Source organism: Malurus melanocephalus, unplaced genomic scaffold (assembly GCF_030028575.1).
Source record: "Malurus melanocephalus ecotype Western Australia unplaced genomic scaffold, MMel_1.1 scaffold_81, whole genome shotgun sequence".
NCBI classification, from domain to species: domain Eukaryota; kingdom Metazoa; phylum Chordata; class Aves; order Passeriformes; family Maluridae; genus Malurus; species Malurus melanocephalus.
The window spans coordinates 673,235-698,952 of NW_026623313.1; the positions used below are offsets into that span (position 1 = coordinate 673,235).

General features: G+C 62.0%; 3 protein-coding genes across 4 annotated transcripts; 2 read left to right on the forward strand and 1 right to left on the reverse strand.

The window, feature by feature from the left end:
• The first annotated feature begins 6 nt into the window (after window positions 1–6).
• On the forward strand, window positions 7–5,125 carry TMEM198 (transmembrane protein 198). Of its 2 annotated transcripts, none has more exons than XM_057367617.1 (5): window positions 7–47; window positions 1,926–2,176; window positions 2,283–2,858; window positions 3,092–3,300; window positions 3,729–5,125. In XM_057367617.1, the coding sequence occupies exons 2-5, from the start codon at window positions 1,987–1,989 to the stop codon at window positions 3,873–3,875; spliced, it is 1,122 nt and encodes a 373-aa protein (XP_057223600.1). In that variant the 5' UTR covers window positions 7–47; window positions 1,926–1,986; the 3' UTR covers window positions 3,876–5,125. The 2 variants fall into 2 exon arrangements, with proteins under 2 accessions (XP_057223600.1, XP_057223601.1); XM_057367618.1 differs by having other exon boundaries at window positions 3,092–3,282; window positions 3,729–5,121.
• An 84-nt stretch (window positions 5,126–5,209) lies between these two features.
• OBSL1 (obscurin like cytoskeletal adaptor 1) lies at window positions 5,210–20,272 on the reverse strand. Its single transcript, XM_057367616.1, has 25 exons — window positions 19,199–20,272; window positions 18,189–18,458; window positions 17,725–17,985; window positions 17,081–17,386; window positions 16,719–16,997; window positions 16,347–16,622; window positions 15,953–16,225; window positions 13,223–13,495; window positions 12,252–12,527; window positions 11,689–11,964; window positions 11,259–11,534; window positions 10,892–11,167; window positions 10,332–10,613; window positions 9,370–9,645; window positions 8,957–9,232; window positions 8,616–8,882; window positions 8,201–8,470; window positions 7,852–8,118; window positions 7,342–7,608; window positions 6,846–6,958; window positions 6,546–6,699; window positions 6,284–6,445; window positions 6,028–6,132; window positions 5,635–5,901; window positions 5,210–5,411 (listed from the first exon to the last, which is right to left on the reverse strand). Exons 1-25 carry the CDS (start codon window positions 20,235–20,237, stop codon window positions 5,404–5,406), a joined length of 6,795 nt encoding a protein of 2,264 aa, XP_057223599.1. The 5' UTR covers window positions 20,238–20,272; the 3' UTR covers window positions 5,210–5,403.
• Window positions 20,273–22,917: 2,645 nt separating this feature from the next.
• Window positions 22,918–24,840, forward strand: INHA (inhibin subunit alpha). The gene is made up of 2 exons (XM_057367544.1): window positions 22,918–23,191; window positions 24,107–24,840. The coding sequence occupies exons 1-2, from the start codon at window positions 22,933–22,935 to the stop codon at window positions 24,838–24,840; spliced, it is 993 nt and encodes a 330-aa protein (XP_057223527.1). The 5' UTR covers window positions 22,918–22,932.
• Window positions 24,841–25,718: the final 878 nt, after the last annotated feature.

Genomic DNA, 25,718 nt, shown 5'->3' on the forward strand with positions numbered 1-25,718 from the left:
GCGCCGGGCGCCGCGGGGCCGCCGCCGCTGCCGCGCCGGGAGCGCAGGTGGGAGCGGGCGGAGCGGCAGAGGGGGGGCAGCACGAGGGGATCCGGCAGGCGGGTGACGCGCCGGATCCCTCGGGGGAAGGGCTGGGGCACCTGGCTCCCGATCCTTCCGTCGTCCGGCGGAGCGAGCACGGAGCCTGGGATGGGCGTGCGGGGGGCCCGGCGGAGCGCCTCCGGGACCCCCGCCCCGAACAAAGAGAGGGGCGGAGCGGCCCCGCGCCCCGGCGGCCTTTGCGGCCGTCGCTCGGCAACGCCGCGCCCGCCCCGCCGGCCCGGGGCCCGGCAGCCCGCGATGGTAGCGGGGCCCGGCCGGGGGGCGGCGATGGGGGCGCCACGGCGGGGCTGCGCCCCAGGCGCTGCCCCCGGCCCCCGCCGCGCTGTGGCCTGCGGGGATGGGAGGGGGTTCGGGAGGCCCGGGGCGGGCGGCAGCAGGTGGGTAAGTCCCGGCGCCAATGAGCAGGCGCTGGGCTCCCCTAGCAACAGTGCCCGCGCCAATGGGCGCCGCGAGCCGCCCGCATCGCTGCCCGCAGCCCTGCCCGGCTCCTCGCCATCCCATGCCATCCGCACTCCGGCCGGCCGGCCGTGCCATGCCGCATCCCCGGTCCCCTGGGTCAGCAGAGCCCTGCTCTCACTGCACGCAGCATCGCCCATCCGCGCCAGGGCCAGAGCATCGCTTCTGGGCTCTACGGGTAAAGTCCAATCCTGCTTAGCCCGCCCCGGGGGCTCGGGCAGGGGCCCAGCACTTGGCTGCCCGCTCCCTGCCCGCCTGCTTCCTTGGGATTAGGCTCTGTGCTCGGCTTCCCCACGRGGATTTGTCCTGGCTGGCGTTGCCTTCCCAGCCAAAGGGAGGGAGGGGGTTGCCGGCAAGGGATGAGATGCCAGTGGAGCCCGTCAGGGCAGCAGCAAGGTGCTGGGCAACAGGAAGCCATGACTGCAGCCTTTGCCCACTTCCCAGCTCCTTCCCAGAGCGCTCTTTTTGTGAGCTGTCCTGAACTGGCCGCTTAAACTTGGCACTTGGAAGGAGTGATGCTGGCCTGGGGACAATTTGTGACAATAAAGCCATTCTAAACCAACTGAGCCTGTAAAGGGACTAGGGGAGCAAAGGGATGATAGAACTGGCTCCAGGTGGGAGCAGGCAGACGGATGCTGTAATTAGGTTTAAACTGAAGCTGGATCAGTCTTTGCAGGGGATTATGACCCCTCCGTCTGTGTAGGCGCTGCGGGGGGCCCAGTAACTGTTTGTTCAGCATCCCAGCACAGCCGCGGCATTACGGGTGAGCCCTTGGGTAAGAGGCAGTGCCAGCTATGGCTGATGCCCTTCCAGCCCCATGGATTGGCATGGGAGGGCTGGATCTAGTGTGAAGGCCCAATTTGTTTTTACAAGGACAGTAGGAGCTGGAGCAGAGATGAAAAATAGCCAGAAATATGATTAGAGGATTGAAGAAAATGCCTTGGAGTACAAGCTTAAAGAGCTCAATCTGTTTAGCCTATAAAAATAGAAGACTGAGGGGTGACTTAATTACTGAGCATAATTACTTCACAGGCAGAAAATACCAGGTTGTGGAAATCTCACATTAATCGAGCAGGGAAAGGGTGCTGGAGAGGCATGGCAAGAAAATTGAAGCCACAGGCAAGTTATTAAGCAACACGAAGCTCCAGGGGCTCCAGTCAGGCTCTCTGGGGATAGCACATCCCTTTAACCACACACTGGATGACAGGCTGCACCCCCACTGATGAGGCTGATTCCCCATTCCCTGCCTTCCTTCCCAGGTAGTGGGGGGACAGAGCAGGATTTCTGGTGACTGGGTGCTGAATAGTGGGACAGCTGCTGGGTACGTGCCACCAGTTCCACCATTCTCCTTATATCTCTCCAACYAGGTGGGGCAGGTGCCGGGACACTGTTCTGCCGGCAAGCTATGAGGCAGGAGTGGAGATTCTGATGCCTCTCCCAGGAGTCTCCAGAGCCATGACTGCAACTGTGCAGACGCTGCGGTTCAAGCTGCTGCCGCACGAGCCAGGCCAGGAGTGGGGGCACAGCTGCCAGCAGGAAATTGAGCGTCGCTACCAGGTGGTGCCCTCGGTGGTGTGCGCCATGTGCTGCCTTTTTGGCATCATCTACTGCTTCTTCGGTGAGCCAGTCCAGCCCAACAGCTGGTGGGGCAAGTGTGGAGGAGGGCAGAGGGGAGCTGGGGGTTGCTGGCCATCCACTCTCTGACTGTGGTGGTCTCTCCACAGGCTACCGCTGCTTCAAGGCTGTCATGTTCCTGACAGGGCTGATGTTCGGCTCTATCATCATCTTCATGCTGTGCTACAAGGAGCGGGTGCTGGACACACAGCTGAGCGTGGAGGCCTCAGTGGGCATTGGGCTGGGCATTGGAGTCTTGTGTGGGCTGGTCACCATGCTGGTGCGCAGYGTTGGCCTCTTCATGGTGGGGCTGCTCCTGGGGCTGCTGCTGGCGGTAGCCACGCTGGTGGTGATGGAGCAGTTCTACCACCCACCGACGGTGTGGATCCCCATTGCTCTGCTCCTGGGTGTGGGCATGCTCTTTGCTGTCCTCACCCTGCAGTGGCAGCGCTTCTTCACCACCCTCTCCACCGCCGTCTTCGGCAGCGCCATCATGACCGTCACTGTCGACTACTTCATCGAGCTCTTCCTCCTGGTGCAGTACATCTATGAGCGCATCAAGGTGGCTCCTGCTCGCCCCGTGTGCTGGTACAGCTGGGTCATTCTGGGCATCTGGCCGCTCCTCACCACACTGGGTGTCCTGGTACAGTGGAAGGTCACAGCCGAGGGCTACTCCCATACAGAAGGTGCGTGGGGAGTGGGGCACATGAGCATGGCACAGTATGAGTGCGGGAGCTGGGAACCTGGGGACTGGGGTGGAGGTTTCCAGCAACTGGTTCACATGGACAGATACAGGGTTCAGGACTCTCTGATAGCACACCACCCAAGGGAGGTCTGGTTGCACAAAGTTGGCAATGGTTTGGGTACAGGGAACATTTGGATGTGCTCCCCAGTGCTCACAGGCTGCTTTGCTCTGCAGTGATTATCAGCCGGCAGCAGCGTCGTGTGCAGCTGATGCGCATCAAACAGCGGGAAGACCGAAAGGAGAAGAAGAAGAAGCGGAGACCCCACCACCCACCACCCCACCAGCACAAAGCCCACCCCCCCGAGCCCGCTTACCGCCGCAAGCCCAACCCTGTGCGCCGCTTCGATGGGGACGTGCTCTCCCCCGTGAGTCCCGCAGCCAGGGTAGAGATCTCCCCCRGCCTCCACAGCCATTCCTTCACCATGTGGGTGGGGTGGGACAAGGACAGGTGCCCAGGCACCAGGTGATATCTGGGCTCCTTGAGGGGTGAGACTGGGGCATCTCAGGGATTGGACAACTGAGTAAGGACTAAGCTGGTGCCTCGCCACCATGRAGCACTAAAGCCTTTATGACCCAATGAAAACTGCTGGCCAAGAGCACTGTGGGCATGGTAGAAACAAGCAGTAGGCAAGGTGCAAAATGTCCAGGGGAGGGATGAGGCTCTGCAAGCTGCTGTGGTCAGYCCTTGGAGGCCCGGAGTGCTGGGGATTGCACTGGGCTGGGGGAGGGGCTGCTGCAGAGGYTAGGGTGGGGTGGGACAGAGTGGTCCAGGAGCAGAGCTCCCTCACTTTCTGTTCCCCCTCTCTCATAGAGTTACATCCAGAGTTTCCGAGAGCGGCAGACAGGACCATCACTGAACAGCCTCATCGCCAGCTCCCATGCCGTGGTGGACTTGGACTATGACTGCAGCTCCACCGTGCCCCTCACYACAGGCTCTGGCCCTGCCGTGAGGGTATAAGCCAACCCAGTGACCTCGAGCAACACCAGCACCCCAGCCTGCTCTGACAGAACCCCTGGGACAGGCAGGGCTTTGTCCTCGGCCCCAGGTGGCCATATGTGGCTTGGGGCTGCAGATGGAGACCCTTCTTGGAGACACATGGGACTTGTCTGGGGAAGCCCCAGCTGTCTGTGGGGCCCAAAGGTGCTGGGGAAGCCCTTTGGCAGGGACTCAGCCCAAGGACCAGAACCCATGGACGTGCAGTGTGAGTGGCTCTGCTGGGGTGGTGGGTCCCCGAGCCCCCACTGCTGTGCGTTATCCTATGGCCCGGGCACGCTCATCCTGCATCTTAACATTTCCCCATATTTGAGCCCCCCCTTCCCAAGAGCAGCTCCCCATGCCTGCCCCCACCCCATTGCACCCCCAGCAACTCCCCAAGTGCCTGTCCCCTATGCCCCTTCCTCAAAGAGCAGGTCCCACAGCCCTTTTCCCAGCAGGGACTCCCCTGAGCATGTGTGCCCTGTCCCACCCTGTCCCGAAGAGCAGCTCCCAGGCAGTGCTTCCCCAAACCTGCCTCCTCAGAAGATCCTCCTGCCCTAGCCACCCTCCCTACACCCCAGAGCGGCTCGCCACTCCTTTTTCCCAAGCTGGACCGGGGTGGTCCTGGGGCACAGACTGCCACGGCCAGGTGGTTCCCAGGGTGATGCTGGCAATTGGTGCCTGTCCAGCCAGAGCTGCACTGGCAGGGTGCATCCCACACAAAATGTTTTGATGGGAGACAGGACACTGGCTCCAGCCTTTGGTCAGAGGCTGGGTTGCCTCAGGGATGCGGGGACCCCTGCAGCATCGGAGACCGTCGCTGTTTTGCTGGCGACTGGATTTTTATAGTGGCCGGGGGACCCTGGGGCAGGGCAGGGCAGGAGCCCCTGCCCAGAGCACTGCTGCGGGCAGAGGCTCACGCCTTGTATATATTTCTCTTGCTGTGATTTGTATTAACTTATTACGGAGTGAGCCAGGATTTCCCCATGGCCAGGCAGGCAGGATGGTGGTAACACTGGACTGGGGAGCCCTCTGCTTTGGGAGCCCCCCCAGACCAGCCCAGCTGGCCCCACTGCCCCAGGAACTGCATGTTTCTGCCAGGCACCCCCTTCCCGCAGCATTGTGCTGCCATCCCCCTTTTCAGTCTCTTTTGTAAATGTGCCAAACGCTGCTGAGGCCTCGGCCACACAGTAAAGAGCCTTTCGGAGTCTGGCGTGCAAGGCCAAGGGCTGCGCGGGGGCAGGGGTGGGGGGGCCTGAGGGCTGGGCTCCCAGGGATGCCGAGCAGCATGTGSAGTGGTGCCACCACCCTTTCTCTGAAGGAGACCCCGGCTTGCCGGTGTGGAAGAATCCATGTCAGAAAAAAAGGGTGTTTAATGCAGAGCCCTGAGGCTGGAGCAGGCTGGGGATGGTGTCCGTGTGTCTGTACAAGCTCGGGGAAGCATGACCCCATGTCCCAGCAGTGGCATCCATCAGTCTGTGTGCAGGCCCTGAGTACTGCATCCTGGCTTCTAGCTCCCTGTGGGAACAGTGGGAGTCAGAGAGAGCTGCAGCATTGCCAGAGCTGGTGGGGCAGCCAAAAGGTTTATCCCCGACAATGAGGAACAGACCCCTGGCCTTGCTCCCCCCAGCCCAGCACTCAGACTTTTGCAAGCAATGGGGGATGGGGACAGGGTTTCTGGTGTCCCTCCACTGCAAGGCACGGCAGCCCCCAGTGGTGCCCCCTCTAAGTGTCCACTCACCCTCCACGAGGAGCCGGGCAGTGGAGCGGTCATCGAAGGCGTCACAGGTATACGAGTCCTCATCCTCAGGGCCCACGCGGTGAATGATGAGTGTGCGGTAGCAGTCCAGGTTGCAGATCTCATACTTGTCACCAGCAAAGATCTCAGTGTCCCCACGGAGCCAGCGCACCCGGCCCCGGGCATGGGACACKGTGCACTCCAGTGTTGCCTTGTGCCTTGCCAGTACCGTCTTGTCCCGCAGTGGCTTCACAATCCGGATGGGCAGAGCTGGTCGGTGGGGCAAGGGGTCAGTGTTGTAGGGTGAGCAGGCTCCCATGGGGACCCGCAAGCTGACCTGATACAGCCCAGCCCTGGTGCTGGAGCTTAGCCAGACCTTGCAGCCCGCACTGGTACCTTCAACCTGCAGACTGGCCTCTGAGGTAACTGTCCTGGCTGCAAAGCGGATCAGTCCCTTGTCCTCAGGGCACACRCTACAGAACAGCAGGAAATGCCGGGTCCCTGTAGAGGGAGGGGCTGGTTTGAGGGACAGCAGTGGGCATCCATAGTAGGCAGGGGGACATGGAACCTCCCTTTGTCTACATGAACTCTCCTTGCTTGAATTTGCCCCTTCCCAGCCCCAAACCAGGTGTGGAGCCACCTGCACACCCACCTTCTTGCCGTATCTTCACTGTGCTGGAGACTTTGATTTTCTCCCCATCCCGGAACCACTCGCCCTTCACGTCCCCATGTGACACCTCGCAGGTGAAGACTGCATTGTCACCTTCCCGCACCTGTACGTCCTGCAGCTCCTGCACAATGTGGACCTGGCGCTCTGCGGGTAAGGGACAGGGTGCCGGGCAGCCAAGGATGAGGAGGAGCAGGTGTTGTGGGGTTTGGGGGTGCACGCACTGCTGGGAGCTGGGTGACCGTACCCTGGACGTGCAGCGTGGCGGAGGCCCGGCAGTCACCTGCATCGCAGGTGTAGCTGCCAGCGTCGGTCAGCTCGCAGCGGCTCAGCTGCAGGATGCGGCGCCGTCCCGCCGAGTAGATACGGCAGTTGGGCCCTGGCCGCAGCTCCTGTCTATCCTGCATGGGGGCAAACAGGCAGCAAMCCCTTGCCTTGCCCCTCTGCCCTGCCTGTTTGCCCTGGCAGGAAGGGCAGCAGCCAGAGGACAAAGCCAGGGGGAGGACACGGCCAGGTGCTGCTGGAGAGGATTGGGGAGAACCCTCACCTTGAACCATTTCACCTCTGCATTGGGACGAGACAGCTCACACTCAAAGTTGGCAGCCCCTGTCTCTGGGACTCCCAGGTCTCGTGGGACTCTCACCATAGTGACTGGAGGCTCTGCAGAGGCAGGACACAGGGCAGGAAGGTTTGGTAGGACAAAGGCATGGGCTTGGGGCTGCAGGGAACAGTAGGTGTGGCTGGGGCATTTCAGTGTGGGGTGAGAGTGGTGCTACTCAGAGCACCACCATGAGCAAACGCTCATTAGTGGTGTTCCAGCTGGCTCTGGACCAGACCTTGGCTGGGTGTCCCCATTGTTTGGCTGACATCTCCTCCCTGAGGACAYGGGGACACTGCCAGCACACTAACACCCCTGCCAGGACAGGGGGACACATGTGCCCAGGATGGCCCAGCTCAGCCTTGGTGTCTCCCCTGGTACTGAACAGCTGTGGGACAGACAGTGCCGGTGCCAAGCACCCCCCAGTCTGCCCCAGGGACCATACCCCGCACACACAGACGGCCGCTGCAGCGCAGGGTGTCAGCAGTGAAGGTGATGGTGCCTGAGTCTTCCAGTGCCAGCCTCTCCAGTGTCAGGCTGTGCCCACAGCCTGTGGCACTGATCCGGCACGTGCTGCTGGGCTTCACCCGGATGCCGTCCCGTGTCCAGACCCCAGGCACGCCAGGGTGAGACAGCTCCAGGTGGAAGGTGGCTGTCTCCTTCTCAAAGGTCTCCACGTCTGCCAGTGGTGTCCGGATCGACACCTTGCGGGCTGTGAGGGACCCATGTCTGTGAGTAGATGTCTGCTCCACTGCAGAGCCCTTGGCTCCCCAGTGTGTGTWTGCTGGATGACTCCAGCCTCCCACCGCTGCCCACACACTCACCTCCCTGCTTGACCACCCCTTCCCACCAAGTACCGGCTCTGCCCACACACTCCCATTGCAGCAGTGGGTGTCCTCCCCATCCCCATTCCCATACCCGTTGCTGCCATCCCCATCCCCAGGCTGGTACTCACGCTCCACGTGGAGCTTGGCCTGCGTGCGGTCGTGCAGGCTCTCACAGCGGTAGGTGCCGCGGTCAGCGGGGCCGAGGCAGCAGATGGTGAGGGTGCGCCGGCACCCTGACTCCTGCAGCAGGTACTTGCTGCCCGGCTGAAGGAGGATGCCCTGCTTCAGCCACTGCACCTCGGCGGCCTCGTGGCTCACCTCCACCTCCAGGCACACATCCGCCTGCTCCTCTGCCACCACGTCCTGCAGCTTCCGCACAAACAGCACCTGCGCCTCTGCACGACCGGTGTGCTGGGTCAGCACTTAGCCCCAGGGCTGTGTCTTGGGCTGAGCCCCAGCTTCCTCCTTTGCCCTCACCTTGCACACTCAGCCGAGCTGTGCTCACCAGCCCCTCGGCGTTGGCTGTCACGGTGCCTGCGTCACCYGGCTGGCACTGCCGGAGGGTGAGGCTGTGGCACAGCCCGCTCCATGTCACCAGRAGCCTCTCACTAGGGACCACGGGCTGGCCATTCAGCTTCCATGTCACAGCCACGTCTTCTGGGGACACCAAGCACTTGAAGGTGGCATCCTCCCCCTCCAGCACTGTGAGGTTCTGCAGCTCCATGATTATCTCCACCACCCTGGGGACTACAGCCGGGTTATCAGGGCACAGCATCAGAGACTCCTACAGAGAAGCTGAGCGTTCCTGCAATCCTGACATCGCTGTGCCCAGCTTCCCCACCACCCGCATGGAATAGGGTTCCCCGGGCTGGTGGGAAGGCCTTGGGCTCACCCTGCACCGTCAGCGTCGCCAGTGTCTGGTCGTCGTTGGACTCGCAGCAGTACTCGCCGGCATCCCCGGGCTCCACGCGGCTCAGCACCAGCGACCGCTCCCGTCCCTCTGCTGTCATCTGCCGGCGGGGGCCGGGTGCCAGCACCCGCCCGTCCTTCCGCCACACCACGTCGCCCCGCGCCTTGCAAAGCTCGCACCACAGCACCACCCGCTCACCCTGCCGCGCTCGCACGTCCGACAGCCCACGCAGGAACTTCACCCGCAGCTCTGCACGGTCAAACCCCCGCGTCAGCACCCGCTGCCACTGCAGGGGGTCCCCGGGCACCCCCGCTGCCACCCACCTCGGACGGTCACGTCGAACTGCATCTGGTCGTGGGCTGAGAGGCAGGTGTAGGTGCCGGCATCCTCCATGGCCGCATTGTGGAGGATGAGGCTGTGCACCCGGCCGTCCCGGCGCAGCTCGCAGCGCTCGCCGGCCACTGCCGCCTGCCGCGGGCCCAGCCAGGTGACATCAGACCGCTCTGTGGAGGTGATGGCAGAGAGCACGGCACTGCCGCCCTCCAGCACCAGCAGCTTCTCCGGCTCCTCTCGTTTGTTCACGAACAGCGCGGGTGCCTCTGCCGGGGGAGCACTGGGCTCAGCTGTGCTCCTGCCAGTGGCACCAGCAWGGGATGGGGGTGCAAAGCATCCCGGCGTGGGGCAGAATGAGACTGCTCCTGCCCCTGGCGTGGGCGAGGGACACTGCAAGGCTCACCTTTCACACGCAGAGTGAAATGCACCTCATCATCACCGGCGTCGCAGAGAAAGATGCCACCATCACCCAGCTCCGCTTGCTTGATGGTGAGGCTGCGGGTGGGACCCTCGCTGCACACCAGCAGCCGCCCACCAGAGCACAGCGTCTGTCCATCCTTCTGCCACCGCACTGCCGCCGTCTCCGGGGACAGCCGAGCCACCAGTGTCACACTGTCCCCCTCCTGCACCTCCAGCGGGCTCTGCGCCTCGTCCTTGTTGACAATGCACACAGGCCGGGCTGAGGGGAGCACAGGACAAGGCAGGGTTCAGGAATGTCCCCATGGTGTGGGGCGGTGCAAGGATAGGACTGCTGCAAGTGGAGAGGTGATCCCGCAGTGAGGTACCATGGGGCAGGAGGGCTGTGGGGCTGGCTGGGGGTCATGGTGGGACCAGGCAGGGGTCCCAGAGGGGTAGGCATGCAGGCTGGAGGGGTCTGGCAGCTCAGGGTTCACTCAGGAAAGGGATGACAGCAGAGCCCATCACTCCCTGCACAGCAGCACAGCTGCCATGTTGAGACCATGTGCGCCTCCCCATCCTTGCTGGGGACACCTTGCTGGGGAGCCAGGGTACCCGCCTGCAACAGCCCCCCCCCAACTCTGCACAGCCCTCCATCTCCAGTTGATAAGGGTCTGGGCTGYGTTCAGCCTTTGGCAGCCGAAGCAGGAGGACCGGCGCCTGGGAGCCAGCCAAGGCTAAATTTAAACAGCCCCTGGCTGGGGGAGGCAGCAGGGACTTGTCTCGCCACAACCCTGACACGTCCCTTTCTGACCAACAGYTCCTCTAGGGCTGGGGACAGGGCTTCCACCCTTCCCTGCCATGCTGCCACCCTGGCCTCTGCCATCAGCCAGAGGCTTCCCCCACCTTGTCCAGATCTGTGGCGTAATCCCACATTCTGGGAGTCCCTGGGATGTTGAGCCAGCTCACCCGACACCTCCACATTTGTCACCATGCGGTCGCTGGCAGCGTCACAGATGTAGCACCCCGAGTCGCTGGGCTGTGCCCCACTGATGGTGAGCTGTCGCAGCACTCCGCGGGCCTCAACCTGCACCCGCTCACCTGGATGCACCTCCTGGCCATTCCGGAGCCAGCGCACGATGGCATCAGGCCGGGAGAGCTCACAAGTCAGCACCAGATCTTCCCCAGACACCAGGCAGTGATCTACCACAGTGCCCATGCTGCCCACGATGGTCACTGGTGGCTCTGGGACTGGAGAGAAGGGCTGTCACCACAAGAGTAGCCTGTGCTGGGTGTCTCAAGTGCCAGACTCTGTCCAGACTCCTCTGGCTGCAGCTGAGCAGCACAGGGGTTTCCACAGAGCCAGCACACAGGTGCAGCCCACTCCCCATAGTGCACCACWTAGGTGCTCCCCACCAGCCTCCCTAAGCTCACTGCCACCCAGCCCAGCCTCACACCACCTTGGCAGCAGCCACAGGGCCACCWCAATCCTCTCACCCTGGTGATCCCTGCTGGGACCTCCTGCTCACCTTCTACAGTGATGAAGAAGATGATGCTGTCATCACCGGTGTCACAGAGATATTCCCCAGCATCCCCGCYTGTGGCGCCCAGGATCACAAGGGATCGGCGTGCTCCGTCCTCCTCCAGCCGCACACGACCTGTGTCCTGCAGCTTCTCCCCATCCTTGTACCACTTCACCTCCCCATGGATGTGTGAGAGGTGCACTTCCAGCACCAGGTCCTCCATGGCCCGGCAATGCCGGCAGGTCAGCAGGACATCCTTGTTCAGGATCCTGACCAGCGGATCTGCAGCATCCAGCACCAACAGAGCTGAGGTCTCTGGGGTTTGTGCACCCAGCGCTCCCCTCCAGGCTCTCTCCCCTAGCCTCCTGCTCACCCAACACTTGGATGGTGAAAGTCACAGTGTCATTGGCAGTGTCACAGGTGTATTTTCCAGAGTGCTCAGCTTGGGCGGCGGGGATGAGCAGCCGGCGATGGGCGCCCTCCTCCTCCAGGACCAGGCTGCCCCCAGCCTCGAGCCTGACCCCCTCCTTGGCCCAGCACACGGGTGCATCCGCACGAGACAGCTCACAGCACAGTGTCACCGTCTCCCCCGGGGACACGGTCACAACAGGAACAGGTCTGCAGGGCTGGAGGATCCTCACCGGAGGCTCTGCAGGYACGGCACGTCTGCGATGCAAAGCAGCGCAGGGACAACGCAGCCCTGGCCACTTCTCTGCCACCAGCCCCCGGTGAGCACCCGCGCGAGGTGGCCCAGTGGATGGGCACCTACTGGTGGCCAGAACCACATCGGCACCTCCACTGACCTGACACCTTGACATCGAAGGAGACCGCCTCATCCTTGGTCTCGCAGATGTACTCGCCCGTGTCCTCCGCGCCGCTCTTGGGAATGAAGAGACAGCGCCAGGCCCCCTCCACCCGCAGCAGCAGGTTGTCAGTCTCATCCACCTCCAGCCCATCCTTGAACCAGTGCACYGGAGCATCCGGCACAGAGAGCTCGCACCGCAGCTCCACACAGCCTGGTGCCTGAACCAGCAGCTCCAGTGACCGCTGTGGAGGATGCAGGATCCTCACTGGTGGCTCTGTTGGAGATGTGAAGGAAGAACGTGAGACCTGCTCACTGCCCTGCTCCTGGCTCTGCTGTCCTATTTACTGTCGCTTGTGTCCTTGTCCCAATGGGGCTGTATGGAAGCTACAATCTCTCACCCATGTGGCAAAGAGGTGGGAGCTGCTCGGGTGCAGGGGTAGCAAGCACACAGATGCAGCTGCACACCCTCCTCCACAATGCTGAGGGCAGGGAGCAGGGCTGGGGACCCCAGAGCACAGGGCTATGCTGCCCTTCCCAGGATGTTCCTGCCGTGCCACCAACCTGCCACCAAGATGGAGTAGGAGACAGATGCATCTCTGGCATTGCAGATGAACTCCCCCGTGTCCTGCATCCGGGCACAGGGCAGCACCAGCCGGCACTGCGGCCCCTCCTGCTCCAGCACCAGGCTCTCACCSRCYTCCACTTCTTCACCATCCTTGTACCAGCGCACTGGGGACACGGGGCGGGACAGCTGGCACCACAGCTCCACGCGCTGCCCAACCATGTAGGAATGGGGGGCCTCCTTGTTGGAACTGATGATGGTCACTGGCACCTCTGCTGGGGATATGACAGGGCTCAGGCATGGTGCTGGGTGAGCCCCATGTSAGGACAGGCATCTCCCGGGCAGCTCACCATTCACGGTCACCCTGAAGCTGGCAGCATCATCCCCGGCACAGCAGGTGTACACCCCCGAGTCAGACAGTGCGGCTGCAGCGATGTGCAGCCTCTGTGAGCATCCCTCTGAGCAGATGGCCAGGACCTGGCTTGGGACCACGGCCTCGCCGTCCTTCAGCCAGTGGACAGGGGCATCTGGAGGGGACACCTGGCACTCCAAAACCACCGGCAGCCCTGCCAGCACTTCCTGGAGCTGCTGTGCCTCCGGCACTGGGGTGATGCAGACCTTCAGGGCTGAAAGGACCAAGACCTTGTGTCACTTGGCCTCCCATCCGACCTGCCCTGGGGGCAGCAGCCATGGATCCCAGCCCTGCAGTGCTTGGATGTGAGGYAGCACCATCCACAGGCAGGCAGCTGGTTCTGCTCTGCGATGTAGAGGAGCAGTGTGGCACAGGGCTCTGGCAGGAGACAGAGCAACTAGTCTGCCCCTGCCTGCATCCACCTCCAGCCCAGGGGCATGGGCAAGGAGCTGCTCACAACCAGGTAAGGGGCAGCTAAGATGCTGAAGCCACAGTGTGAGCAGGGAGCTGGGGCAGAGGGAGAGGGGGGAGAGGGATGTAAGTGTCTGTTGCACCCACCTGCCACGGTGACTGTGTAGAAGACAGAGTCCTCACCAGCRTCGCAGACGAACTCCCCCGTGTCCTGTGGTCGGGCGCAAGGCAGCASCAGCCGGCACTGCAGCCCCTCCTGCTCCAGCACCAGGCTCTCACCCGCCTCCACCTCCTCTCCATCCTTGTACCAGTGCACCGGGGCTGCCAGGCGGGACAGTTGGCACCACAGCTCCACACGCTGCCCRGCCACATAGACGTGGGAGGCCCCCTCGTTGGAGCTGACAATCCTCACTGGCTCCTCTGCCATGGAAAGACATGGGGCTCAGCCAGGACATAAAGACCAGAGCCAGGGATGTTGGCAGTCACAGCCCTGTGTGGAGTCATGGCTTCACTGGCTCATTGGCGTTAAGGCTGGAAGGCACCACATCATCCACATCCTACACAGCACAAGCTTCTGGGCTATCCTGCCTGGGTCTCCCTCTTCTCCTCACCCGTTGCACCCAGGAGGAGCACCAGGCTTCCAACTGGCTGTAAATTGCTGCCATGCACTTGCCCCCATGGAGACTGCCCTGCTTTGCCTCATGGTGGAGCTGAGGGATGTGAAGGGAGGATGCAGATAGGCAAGCACCTCATGAGCACTGATAACCACTGTCTGTGGTGTCAGCATCAGTCCCTGCAGCTGCTCTTCCAGGGGTGCCCATGCCTCCACCTGTCTCCCCATTTTGGAGGCCACCAGGTGCCAGCTGGTGCTTCTGTCATGGCTCAGCTTTGGCATTTGCTTATACTGTGGCAAGGCACGTGGTTTGCTTGCAGCTARCAGCCCCATCCCTCTAGCTCACCAGGACCCAGGTCCAAATTCCAGTCATTGCTAAAATCACCATTAATAGGCTTCACAGACTGTGCGCCGCTGCTCACATTGCCCCTCTGACCTGAGTCAGAGCTCTAAAGACAGAGGGGCTACCAGTATAAATTTTAGGTGACCAGCCCTCCTCTCTGGGAGAAGTTCAGGATGCCACTCACAGCCAACACTGGCTGCCTGGCCGCACACATTGTAGCCAGCTGTAGCTGGCCTGGACGCTGCCCTGGGTGCTCATCGAGCCCATGGCTCCAGGCGCAACCAGCTCCGGGGCACAATGGTGGATGAACAGCGATCTGCCCTTCTCACAGCCCGCAGCTGCCCCGTGCTGGCATCCGGATGGAAATATCTCAGACAGCTCCCAGCAGCGATGCCCAGGCCCAGCAGCGCACCAGCGCAGCCCCGCAGCGTGCGGGAGCGGTGCGGCGCCAGTTCGCAGCGATTAACCTGCCGCMCGCTGAGCCTGCATCCGCCCGGCTCCCTGATCAAACAAACGGCGGCTGCCGCTCTCCCTGCGCCTGCTAAAAGCAATCACATTGCTGAAGCGCAGCTGGACATGTTGACCAGCACTGAAGCGAGGAGGGGATGATGTGCCAGCCCTCCGTGGGCAGCGCTGCTCTGGCCTCAGCCTCGCACTGTTCTGAGGGAGCCCCAGCACCCAACAGCTGCCGGCAAACCCAGAGGTGTGCAGGGATGGCCGGGCTTCAGGCAGGCAGGCTCCATGCCACAACAGCCCCATGGGGGATAGCTGGGATGCCTCGGGGAAACCCAAGCGTGCCACAGCAGTGCTTGACTGCAGCAGCCAGCCTGGCACTTGTGCCAGGGAGGTGTCAGTCCAAGCCTCCCAGCACCCATCCTGTGACATTCATGTCCAAATCCAGATTGAACCAAGCCAGCCTTCCTAAGACCCTTCTGTCAAAGTCATGCAAAGCTGCTCAGCCAAAAGGCTGAGCTTCAGCAGATGGTGTTCCCTCTCCCGCCCTAAAGRAGCAGAGTTCTCCATGCCCCACACTCCCACAGGGCAGACAATGACTCCTGCCTCTGCCTAAAGCCCATGCTGCCTGTCCTTCCCACTGGCAATTTTGCCTTTATCTCACTAAAACCCCTCCCTTCCTCACCTTCCCCACAGTCACCACTCCCCTGACTCTTCAAAATCTCTTATCACAAATCCTATCTTCACTCCTACATCCTCAGCCATCAACTTTGGCCCTTTGCCATGTGTTAACACCACAGGTTAGCAAGGCTTTACCACTGCGGTCACAGGGCCTTTTAACTGGGCTTTAACATTGCCCTCGRTCACCTTCCTGTGGTTGTGGGATGTGGATTTTGGGGCCAGCAARGGGAAGCCTTTCACTCGCTTTCAGCTTTCATTATCCTCTGCCAGCCCGCGACGCCAGCAGCCACTCCCCAGCTGGGGCAGCCGCCACAGGATGCTGTGCCCTGCTCCCACCCAGCAAATACCACCCAGCCATCCGTCTCCAGGCAACTGCAAATTTTCAGGTCAGCAATTAACGCTGTCCATCAGAGCAATGACCAGCTGTGAGTCATCCCACCCCAGGTGCTGGGCCCACTATTTTTAGGATCTTGGAGGAGGGCTTGGTCACTAGCCATGGCAGAGGTCTGTCAAAYACCCTGGTGTGCAGGTGCTGGGCACTCTCGGGTGCCCTGGTGTTCCGGACAGGCAGAGTGAGCTGTTCCCTCTGKCAGTCAGTTTGGGCGGTTTTAAGCACAAGAGCTGCCACAAAGAGCCCAGCTGACCAACCAACTAAACTGCTGGTGAGCACCCGGCAAGAGCATGTTTGACAAGTATCCCATCGCAGCAAATGACAGCAATATTGATAGTTGCACACGAGTTGTGGTATCCCCCTGAGACCCTAACAGCCCTCCTGCATCGCACCCACCTGCCACAGTGATGGTGTAGAAGGCAGAGTCCCCACCGGCATCACAGACGAACTCGCCCGTGTCCTGTGGCTGAGCGCAGGGCAGCACCAACTTGCACTGTGGYCCCTCCTGCTCMAGCACCAGGCTCTCATTCACCTCCACCTCCTCTCCATCCTTRTACCAGCGCACTGGGGCYGCCAGGCGGGACAGCTGGCACCACAGCTCCACACGCTGCCCGGCCATGTAGGTGTGTGGGGCTTCCTCGTTGGAGCTGATGATCCTCACCGGCACCTCTGACAGAGATAATGTGGGCCAGCATGACTGGCTGCAGCTTTCGGCCTCATGACAGGGGCATGAGGGCAGGAGCACTATCAGGAGGTAGGGGCCAGGCTCCCACATAAAGTCCCCACTCACCGGTCACGGTCACCACAAAGCTGACGGCATCATCCCCAGTGTCACAGGTGTACACACCGGTGTCCAAGGGACACACGGAGCGGAGGAGCAGCCTCCGCACACAGCCTTCTGCCTGCACTGCAATAACATCATCCAGGGGCACGGCCTTGCCGTCCTTCAGCCAGCAGACAGGGGCATCTGCGATGGACACCTGGCATTCCAGCAGCACAGGCAGCCCTGCTTGCACCTTCCTCACGCGCTCAGCCTCAGACACTGGGGCGATGAGAACCTGTGGGGCTGAGAGATGTCACAGAAGGGTGAGAAGCATCCTCCAGCATGACAGTCCCTTCTGCTTAGGTCTCAGTAGGACCGCAGGGTGAGTGCCCCATTCACCTTGCACATGCAGCACGGCTGAGTCCCGCACACCACCAGACACGAAGGTGACCTGCACGCCACTGTCAACCAGTCGTGCTCCCCGGATCAGCAGCGAGTGCTCTGTCCCACGGCGCTGTATGCTGCACCGGCCACCTGCATCYTCCTCCTCACCCAGCCTGACACCRTTGAGGAACCAGGAGCCCTGCACTGCGGCTGACAGCTCCAGGGAGAACTGCACGTCCTCGCCATCCCGCACCCACGCATCCTGCAGACCCCTCTCCAGACGAGCTGCTGGGGCTGGAGCACAGCTGGAATGAGCCCCAGCGGCACTGACTGCCAGCACACTGTGGCTCAACATCCCAGCTCTCCTGTCTCCTCACCAAGATGCACGGATCCAGGGAACTCCACGGGGCTGCTCCTGCCATGCTTGTTGGCGGCACAGATGCGGAAGCAGTAGTCGGCCTCGCGGGGCACGCTGTCACCCAGCACCCGCACGCTGCTGGGCAGGTCAGTGGCAAGACACTGCACCCACTCTCCCCCTGCTGCCTCCCGACGCTCCAGCAGGTAGCGGCTGGCAGGGCGGAGGTGGGCGTCAGGSGCAGGACACCAGCTCAGCAGAGCCGTGTTGCTCTCCACCACGCTCATCTCAGCTGCMACCGGTGCGCTCGGAGGGTCGTGCTTCACACCTGCAAGTCACAGCCTGGGTTGCCTGCTTGGGATGGCAGCAAGGCTCTGGGAGGGTGGCAGAAGGGCTGAGTGGAGCTACACAGACTGTTTCTTTGGGTATTCTCTCTCTCTGATGGAGAGGATGGTCTTGCTCCCATGTAGTGTGGTGCTGGGTACTGGGGTTTGTGAGTGCCACTGAGGCTGGGATCCGGGACCCCTGCTAAAAGCCCCCTTCCCAAAAAGCACATCACAGCATCACATGCCCAGCATACTGGGTGCCCATTCCATCTGCCCTTCTGTATCATCCCCTGTAAATGGGGGAGAGAGGACGCAGAACCCCTTCAGGCCTGAAGCTTACACTTGACTCGGAGCTGGGAGGATGTCTGCGACTCTCCGACAGTGAAGGAGATGATGCCCGCATCCTGGCGGGTGACGTGCACCAGCACCAGGAGGTGTGTCCTGCTGAAGCTCTTCAGCACGGTGCGGGGTGATTCCCGCAGCTGCAGCCCATCCCGGCTCCAGCAGGTGCCCTCTACCACATCCCKTGTCTCCACACAGAAAACCGCATTCTCCCCCTCCATCACATCCAGCTTCCGCGGCAGCCGCTTCACAATCACCCCTATGGGAAGAGATGTGTGAGGGCCAGGGAAGAATGCTGGAGAACAGATGGGCTCTTTGAGGTGGGAGAGGAGGAGGAGGTTGAGGAAGGGCAGTAGCAGACACCAGCGAAATGGAGGGAAGGCAAGTGCAGGGGTCTGTGGGGACCCTGGCAAGGAGGGGAATAGGAAGGCAAAGCCGTGCTACCAGAAACTTGACCCCCACCTCGGACAGACACCTCTGCGATGCTGCGCCCTTTGTCCTTCATCTGGCAGAGGTAGATGCCATCGTCGTCGGTGCGGGCGTCGCGGATGGTCAGGCGCCGCACCAGCCCTTGCTCCTCCATCACATACTTGTGACTGGGCTGCAGCTCCCTGTCCTCCAGGTACCAGGAGGTGGGGATGGTCTCCAATGGCACCTGGCACTCCAGCACTGCATCCTCCCGCTCCGCTACCTCCACGTCTGCCAGCTGCACCTGGAACCGCAGCCGGTGYTCTGCCACCAGAAGAGAGAGGAGCTTAGGGCGTGTGGGGTACAAACCCACTAACAGCCCTTCGCTCAAGTGTTCCCAGCTCACAAGAAGCACCGAGGCCTTGGCCCTCCTTTGGCTTGTGTGAGATGGACAGTGCCTTCAGAAGCACATCCCCCAGAGCAGGGAGAAGCAGGGCACAGCCTGGGGAGGCCCAGGGATGCAATGAGCAGCATCTCTGGGGATACGGGATCATGGAAGCCAGCACGATGCAGCAGGCATTTCYCAGTGGAGGGGAGCAGTGGGGTGCAGGCAGGGGCTCCACCAGTTACTGGGTCACCCCAGCCACGGGCTGTCCCCAGCTGGCCGGATGGCTCAGGGGGAGTTGGGCTGTTGCCAGCGCAGACGGTTGGAGCCGTGCCCTGGAGGGCCGCATGCCAGAATCACTCAGCACTTCCAGGGGAATTTGTCACCAAGGCACYGTCCCCCTTCCCTGTTTGTGGCTGGACACCCACAGCCATACTGAGAAGCCACCTCTCTGTTTGTAGGGAGAGACATGGAGCAGGACACAACTCCCAGAAGAGCCCAGCATCCTCTGCTTCCAGCCCACAGCTCTGTCCTGAGGAGCCTGGGGTGACCCTGGCTGCACAGAGCGGGAAGGAGCCCACAGGTGCTGGGCTCCCACACAAACACAACCCTGCCAGACAAAATTCCCTGAGCCCCCTAGCGCCTGGCTGTCTCTGGCACGYCTTGGACATGTTCCTACCTTTCACCTGGAGCTGCACGGCGCTGAGGGTCTGGCCAGCTGTGTTGGAAGCGGTGCAGATGTACAGCCCCTGGTCCTGGGGTTTGCAGTACAGCACTTTGAGGATGAAGTAGCCTTCCCGGTCCTCATAGATGAGATGCCTGCGGCCAGGGGCGAGGGGCTCACCGTCTTTCTGCCAGATGATCTCTGGCTTGGGCTTGCCGGTAACGTAGCAGCGGAACTTGGCGTGCTTGCCCGCGCTCACGGCAAATGCCTTGGCCCCAGGCACCCTGGCTGGCACAATGCCGTTGGGCACCCAGATCTCTGGTCCCACGCGCCGTCCCAGCGCCTGCCGCCGCCACCGCTGCCGCTCCGCCAGTGCCTCGGGACCGCCAGCCAGAGAGCCATTGGAGAGCCCATCCAACAGTGCCTGGGGTTCCACCAGGAGCACRGCAGCAGCCAGGGCCTCCTGGGAGCCGCTGCGTGCCCGGCAGACATACACTCCTCCGTCTTGGGGCCGCGCACTGAACAACTTCAGGAAGTGCCAGCCCTCCRGTTTCTGCCCCACTAAGAAGTGGCTGCTCTCAAAGAGGTCAGAGAGCTTGTGCCCGTCCTTCTCCCACTCCAGYACTGGACAGGGCTGCCCGGACACCCTGCAGGTGAACATGACATCCTCCCCCCGGCACACCCGCATGGACGAGGGGGCRATGAGGAAGGCAGGTGCCACACTACCTGAGCATCCCTCCTCCACTCCGGGCTCTGCTGGCTCTACCCTGAGCGCAGTGGCAGCGTAAGTCTCRCCAACACTGTTCTTGGCCTTGCAGACATAGAGCCCACTGTCTTGGGGGGTGGCACAGGACACCAGCAGGCTGTACAGGTCCCCTTTGGCCTCCATATGGAAACGGCCTGAGGGCTCGATGGGGTTCTTGTCCTTTTCCCAGAGGATGCTTGGCTGGGGATCACCCATGATCTGGCAGCTCAGGACCGCATTGGTGCCACTTTGGACCGTGAAGGCACGTGGATAGGCCAGGAACCTGGGGGCTCCCCCAAACCCCTCCATCTCCACCTCCCCACGGTCACAGCAGGCAGCTGGCTGGAGCAGCAGAGACCATCGGCCTGGGGAGATGTACAGACTGACTGCAGCGGGGGCTCAGGCTTCGTCAAAGACACCAATAGTGAGGAGCAAAACCCCAGCATGGACTCCATGCTGCAGGAACATCACCCTCGCTTGAAGCAGCACAGCCCCACTGGATTTGCTCCCCTGTCACCCAAATCACCCGTGTCCCAGCCCAAGGCAATAGGAGACGTGACAAAGGCAGCTCTTTGCACCCCAAAGGGCTGAGACTCTCTCAGCCTGTCCCAGGTTTGCAGAAGAAACCCCAGTTCTGGAGGCGGGGGACCCCCATCTAGACAGGGAGCATAGGCAGCTGCTTGCTGGGTTCTGGGGCTGGGGGACAGCGGAGCTAAAGGGCCCCTGCCCGCCCCTTCCCCACCCGCCGGGCAGTCGCATTCCTGCCGTATCGGGTGGTGGCGGAGCCGCATTCCTGCAGCATCTGGGCCGTCTCAGCGGGCAGGTGCTGACACGGGGCTGTCACGGGCGAGGCCCMGGCTGGACCCGGGCACTTCCTCCCAGACTCGGGTGGGCAGGGGACCCCTGTACCTGACTGCYACCCTACAGGGCCATGCCCTGGGGCAAATTGGGGCTCTGCCACGAGCAGGTCCCCTTCCAATCTCACAGGCAGGATCCAGCCCTTGCGCACTCAAAGCCACAGCTGGAAATCATCGGCCCCAGGGGTAAAAAGAACGGCGGTCCTGCTTTTGGAGGGCATTGCCTCTGCCCCCGGCTTTGTGGGTAAGCCCTGTGCCAACCATGAGGGGCAGGAGTGGGGCAGGGGACTCTGTGCCTCCCCTGGGTGAATGCCCCCCAGCCGCTGTCCCTACCATGGCTGCGGTTGGGGCAGGGTCGTCTCTGACTTGCTCAGGCAGGGGGAGGGGAAACAAAAATACTTCTTGAATGAGCCAGAGGGTAGGAGAGGGCTGGTCCCCAAGGAGCGACAGGGACTGAGGCCAGCTTCTCCTCCCAAAGCCCTACTCCTGGGACAGTGCAACTATTCAGTGCCACCTCCCCTTGCACACACGCCCCCAGCCCTTGGGACACCCCACAGCAGCTCCTTTGGACACAGACTGCTCTGATGGCTCGGCCCCACCATGGCACCCTTCAACCACCTCCTTCCCCAATCACTCTGCCCCAGGCAGCCCCCGAGCCCAGTCCCCTAGCGTAGTCACACACCTTGTTCCACCGTCTCTCCCCTGTGTCTCTCGGTGTCCCAGCTCCTGCCGCTTCTCCCAGCTCCGCTCCTGGGTGTCAGTGCACAGGGACCAAATGTTACAAATGCCTGCAGCTGCTGTCCCCAAAAATACCCTCTGATGACACGTGGGGTTGATAAGACTGAGTTTGCTCCATTCAGCGCCTCGCCTCGCCGAGGCAGGGCTGGCCTACCTATGTATAGCAGCCCAGTGGGAGCCACCCCAGAGAGCCGGGGTGCTGCCATCCGGGCTGTGCCGCCGTGCTGGCTCAGCCAGCAGCAAGGGACAGTGCGCCGTGTGGAGAGCACGGCATGGGGTGCATGGTGGGGAGTGCGCGGTGTGGGGTGCACGGAGTTGGACACCAAACTGAGACAGGACATGTCACGCAGGACACGCTGCACAGGGCAGGATGTACCCACGGGATGCTGCGTGAGATGCCAGGCTGTACTGGATGGGATGTGCAGGAYATCGGGCTGCCAGGGGCTCAGGGGATGCACAGGCTGCCCACCACCCACAGGGCAGGCAGGGTTATTGGACAGAGAGCACCTGCCACTGTCCCCTCAGGCAGCAGTGAGAGGAAGGGCACTGGGTCTCCTTACAGCCTCCTGCAACTCCTACCCTGTGGGCCATCCTGTGGCCAGCCAGCCCAAACAGCACCCGAGGATCCTTCCCCTGGACCTGCTGCAGGGTGTCCAGCTGGCCTGGCTCTGCCTCACCGGATCTTCCCTCTGAAGCCGGGCCAGCCTTCCCCAGCCCCAGGTAAAGCAGGGACTTTTTGCCACCTCTCCCTGCATCGTTGTCCCCAGGACCTTGCCAGCCTCCAGACTGTCATGGAGATGCCAGGGTGTGCCTTTGCCTGGGCCCCTTCCTCACATTCTGGCTGCCCTGGGGACTGCCATCCACCCATGTGCTCACATGCCCACCATGTGCCTCACCCATGCCAGAGCCTCACAGGCTCTGATCCCCTTGCCCAGATTTCCCYGCTGTGCACAATTGCTGTCACCTCCCACTGGCCCCCCTGAAGCCCCAGATCTTCAATTCCTCCACCATGGGGGGCACCCAGCATCAGCAGCTGCGAAGCTCACCCAGGGTGCTCCCTCCATCCCTGCCAGTACACGAAAATCTTCCTGGCAGCACCCTGCCCACAGGGCGGCCTCCCCAGCCCCACGCACCCATTGCTCCCGGCAGCATCCCCCACACACACCCCCTTGCTCAGGCGCCGGCCCCCCCAGACCACACTGTCCTTGCAGTCCTCGCATTCCAGACGTCTCAGCGCTTTCACAGCTCAGAGATAATATTCACGGCGAGCAGACGTTTGCGTCAGTGTCAGATAGATCTCAATGCCACCCTGCCCCGGGGGGAGCGCAGCGGGCGGACGGGCTGGGCGGGCAGGCAGAAGCCCGCGGCAGAGCCCCCCGAGCCACCGCCCCGCTGCGTGCCCCACGGTCATGCTGCTCCTCCTGCACCTGCTGCCTGCCATGCTGCCCACCRCCGCCCTGGCCAGCTGCACCGGGGCCGGTGCCGACCGGCAGCTCATCCTGGCCAAGGTGCGGGCTCGGGTGCTGGAACATCTGAGTCCCCCTCTTCTCCAGGAGGAGCCACAGATGGAAGCAAGGAGGGTACACCGGAGAGATGTCCTTGAAAACACCGAAGTTGAGCCAGAGGAGCTGGAGGACACGTCCCAGGTGATCTTATTCCCTTCCACAGGTGAGAACATCRTGATGGAATGAAGAGGGCAGAAGGGTAAAGCAGGGTGGGGTTTGGAGAAATGCAGATGCTGAAGGATGGAGAGGCAGCTGTGGTGGTCTGTGGGAGAAGGGGAAGAAGGTATGCCAGGCTGGAACATGGGCATGAGTGCGATTTGGTGGAGAACCCGGAGACAGAAAGGTATGGCAGACAGGGACATGCAGAAGAGCCCAGGACAGACAGCAGAGGAACAGAAGAAGAGGGTGCGGAGAGACTGGGAAAGAGTTGGCCAGGCAGGATCCAGACACATGGGGAGAGCTGAGGAGCTGGGTGTAATAGGGTGGGATGCTAGGGAATGGGGCAGGATACTGGAAAATGGGATGTGATACTAAGGGACAGGGCAGGATGCTGCAGGGTGGGGTAGGATGACCAGCCATAAAGCACAGCAGTGTGAGATGGGGCAGAATGCTGGACAGTGGGATAGGGTGTGGATGCTGGGGGAAGGGGGCAGGATGACCAGCTATGGGACAACACAGGGAGACGGGCCAGGATGGTGGGGGATAGTCAGGATGCAGAGGATGGGAGAATGGGAGAGGATGACCAGCTATGGGGCTCAATGCTGGGGGACAGGGCTTGATATGGACACTAGGGGAAAGGGGCAAGATAACCAGCTGTGAGGCAGGATACTGGGGGACAGGGGTGACAGTAATGGACCAGGCTAGGGCATAACAGGGATCAGCTGTGGGGCACAGCACAGAAGATGCTGCACAGCACTAAACATCAGCTCCCCTGCACCCTGCCACAGCCTATGCCGGCAGCCAGGTGCCCTGTCAGCAGTCCAGGGACCTCTGCAACATCCCACCTGCTGTCCGGCACTGGGCACTCTCTCCAGGTCTGGGTGCATACCCTGATCGTCTTTTCCCCCCCCCCCCACAGATGTTCCCTGTGAGCCCACACAGCCTGACAAGCTGCTGGAGGAAGAAGGGATTTTCACCTACCTCTTCCAGCCCTCAGCACACATCCTGAACCGTGTGGTGACTTCTGCCCAGCTCTGGTTTTACACCGGCCCCTCGGCTGCCCCCAACCACTCGACCCCCGATGTGCTGACCCTGTCACCGCAGGGCCGGGTGCCGGTGACAGCCATGGCGGAGCGGACGCCCGAGCACTGGACAGTGTTCCACTTGGCCCCAGTGCTGCTGCCCCAGATCTCGCAGCCGCTCTTCGTGCTCCTGGTGCGYTGCCCTGGCTGCCCCTGCCTGGCCGAGGGGGACAAGATGCCTTTCTTGGTGGCCAGCACCCGGGCCAAGGGCAGCGAGAGGGCTCGTCGCTCTGCCATGCCCTGGTCCCCGGCTGCCCTGAGCCTGCTGCAGCGCCCATCTGAGGAGGTGGCAGCCCACACCAACTGCCGCCGGGCTTCCCTCAACATCTCCTTCGAGGAGCTGGGCTGGGACAAGTGGATCGTGCATCCCAGCAGCTTTGTTTTCCACTACTGCCACGGGAGCTGTGCCGCAGGCCACGGGCTGAGCCACCGGCTGGGAGTGCAGATGTGCTGCGCTGCCCTGCCCGGCACCATGCGCTCCCTGCGCGTCCGCACCACCTCTGACGGCGGATACTCCTTCAAGTATGAGACGGTGCCCAACATCCTGGCCCAGGACTGCACCTGTGTCTAGGGCACCCTGTAGCCCAGCCCCACGCCGTGATCCCACACAGGAGGAGTTGCTTTCCCAGCAGAACTCCGGCCACTGGCATCAGGCAGTTTGGGCTGTGCCACCCTCGCCTGCACAAGCCAGATTTTTGGGCTGCCCCAGGTTCCACCACACTGCCAGACCTGCCCTAGGGCCAGTCCCAGCTCAGAGCAAATCAGAGCATGGCGGGACAGGGATAGGCACAGCCTAGGGCAAAGGCATCACTGCCCAGCCGAAGGCAGGCTGCTGTCTGCAACCAGATTAGCCCTCATCTCTCCCCCTCTGCTTCCCTCCCTCAACTCTGCTCCCTCCCCAGAGATTGGTGTCTCCCTCCTGCTGCACAGTTCAACAGCTTCCCTCTGCTCTAGGAGGACCAGGCTGCTGCGACAGGCTCAGGATGTGCCTGGGTGAGCTCATGCCGGGACTGACACTGGTGGCAGTGCTGACAGGACGTGTGGCACTACAAGCGAGCCCTCTCCCGGCAGCACAGCTTGTTGGAAAGCTTAACAGGATGAGTGAAATAAACCTGTTCCCTTTACTAAAGCAGCCTGGAAATGCCAGCTTCCATCAGGGGCAGCCAGAGGTGGCATGTGGTTGTGCAATGGGATGTGGCTTCCCTGGGGGCTTCTAGATTGAGAAATGAGGGAATGGGGAAATACTGTTAAAGGCATCCAGCTCTGATTTGGGGGACCAGAGAGGGGGCTGAGGTGTGCTGACCCAAACAGGCACACTGGCTGGGTTTGATCCTGCCCTGGGGCAGGGGAGTACAGAGCAGAGCAACATCCCTTCTGCTCCGGGCAACAGGTTGTGCAGGAACAGGGGCAGCAGAGGGTCAGGGAGACACGGGGATGGTGGGGGGATGG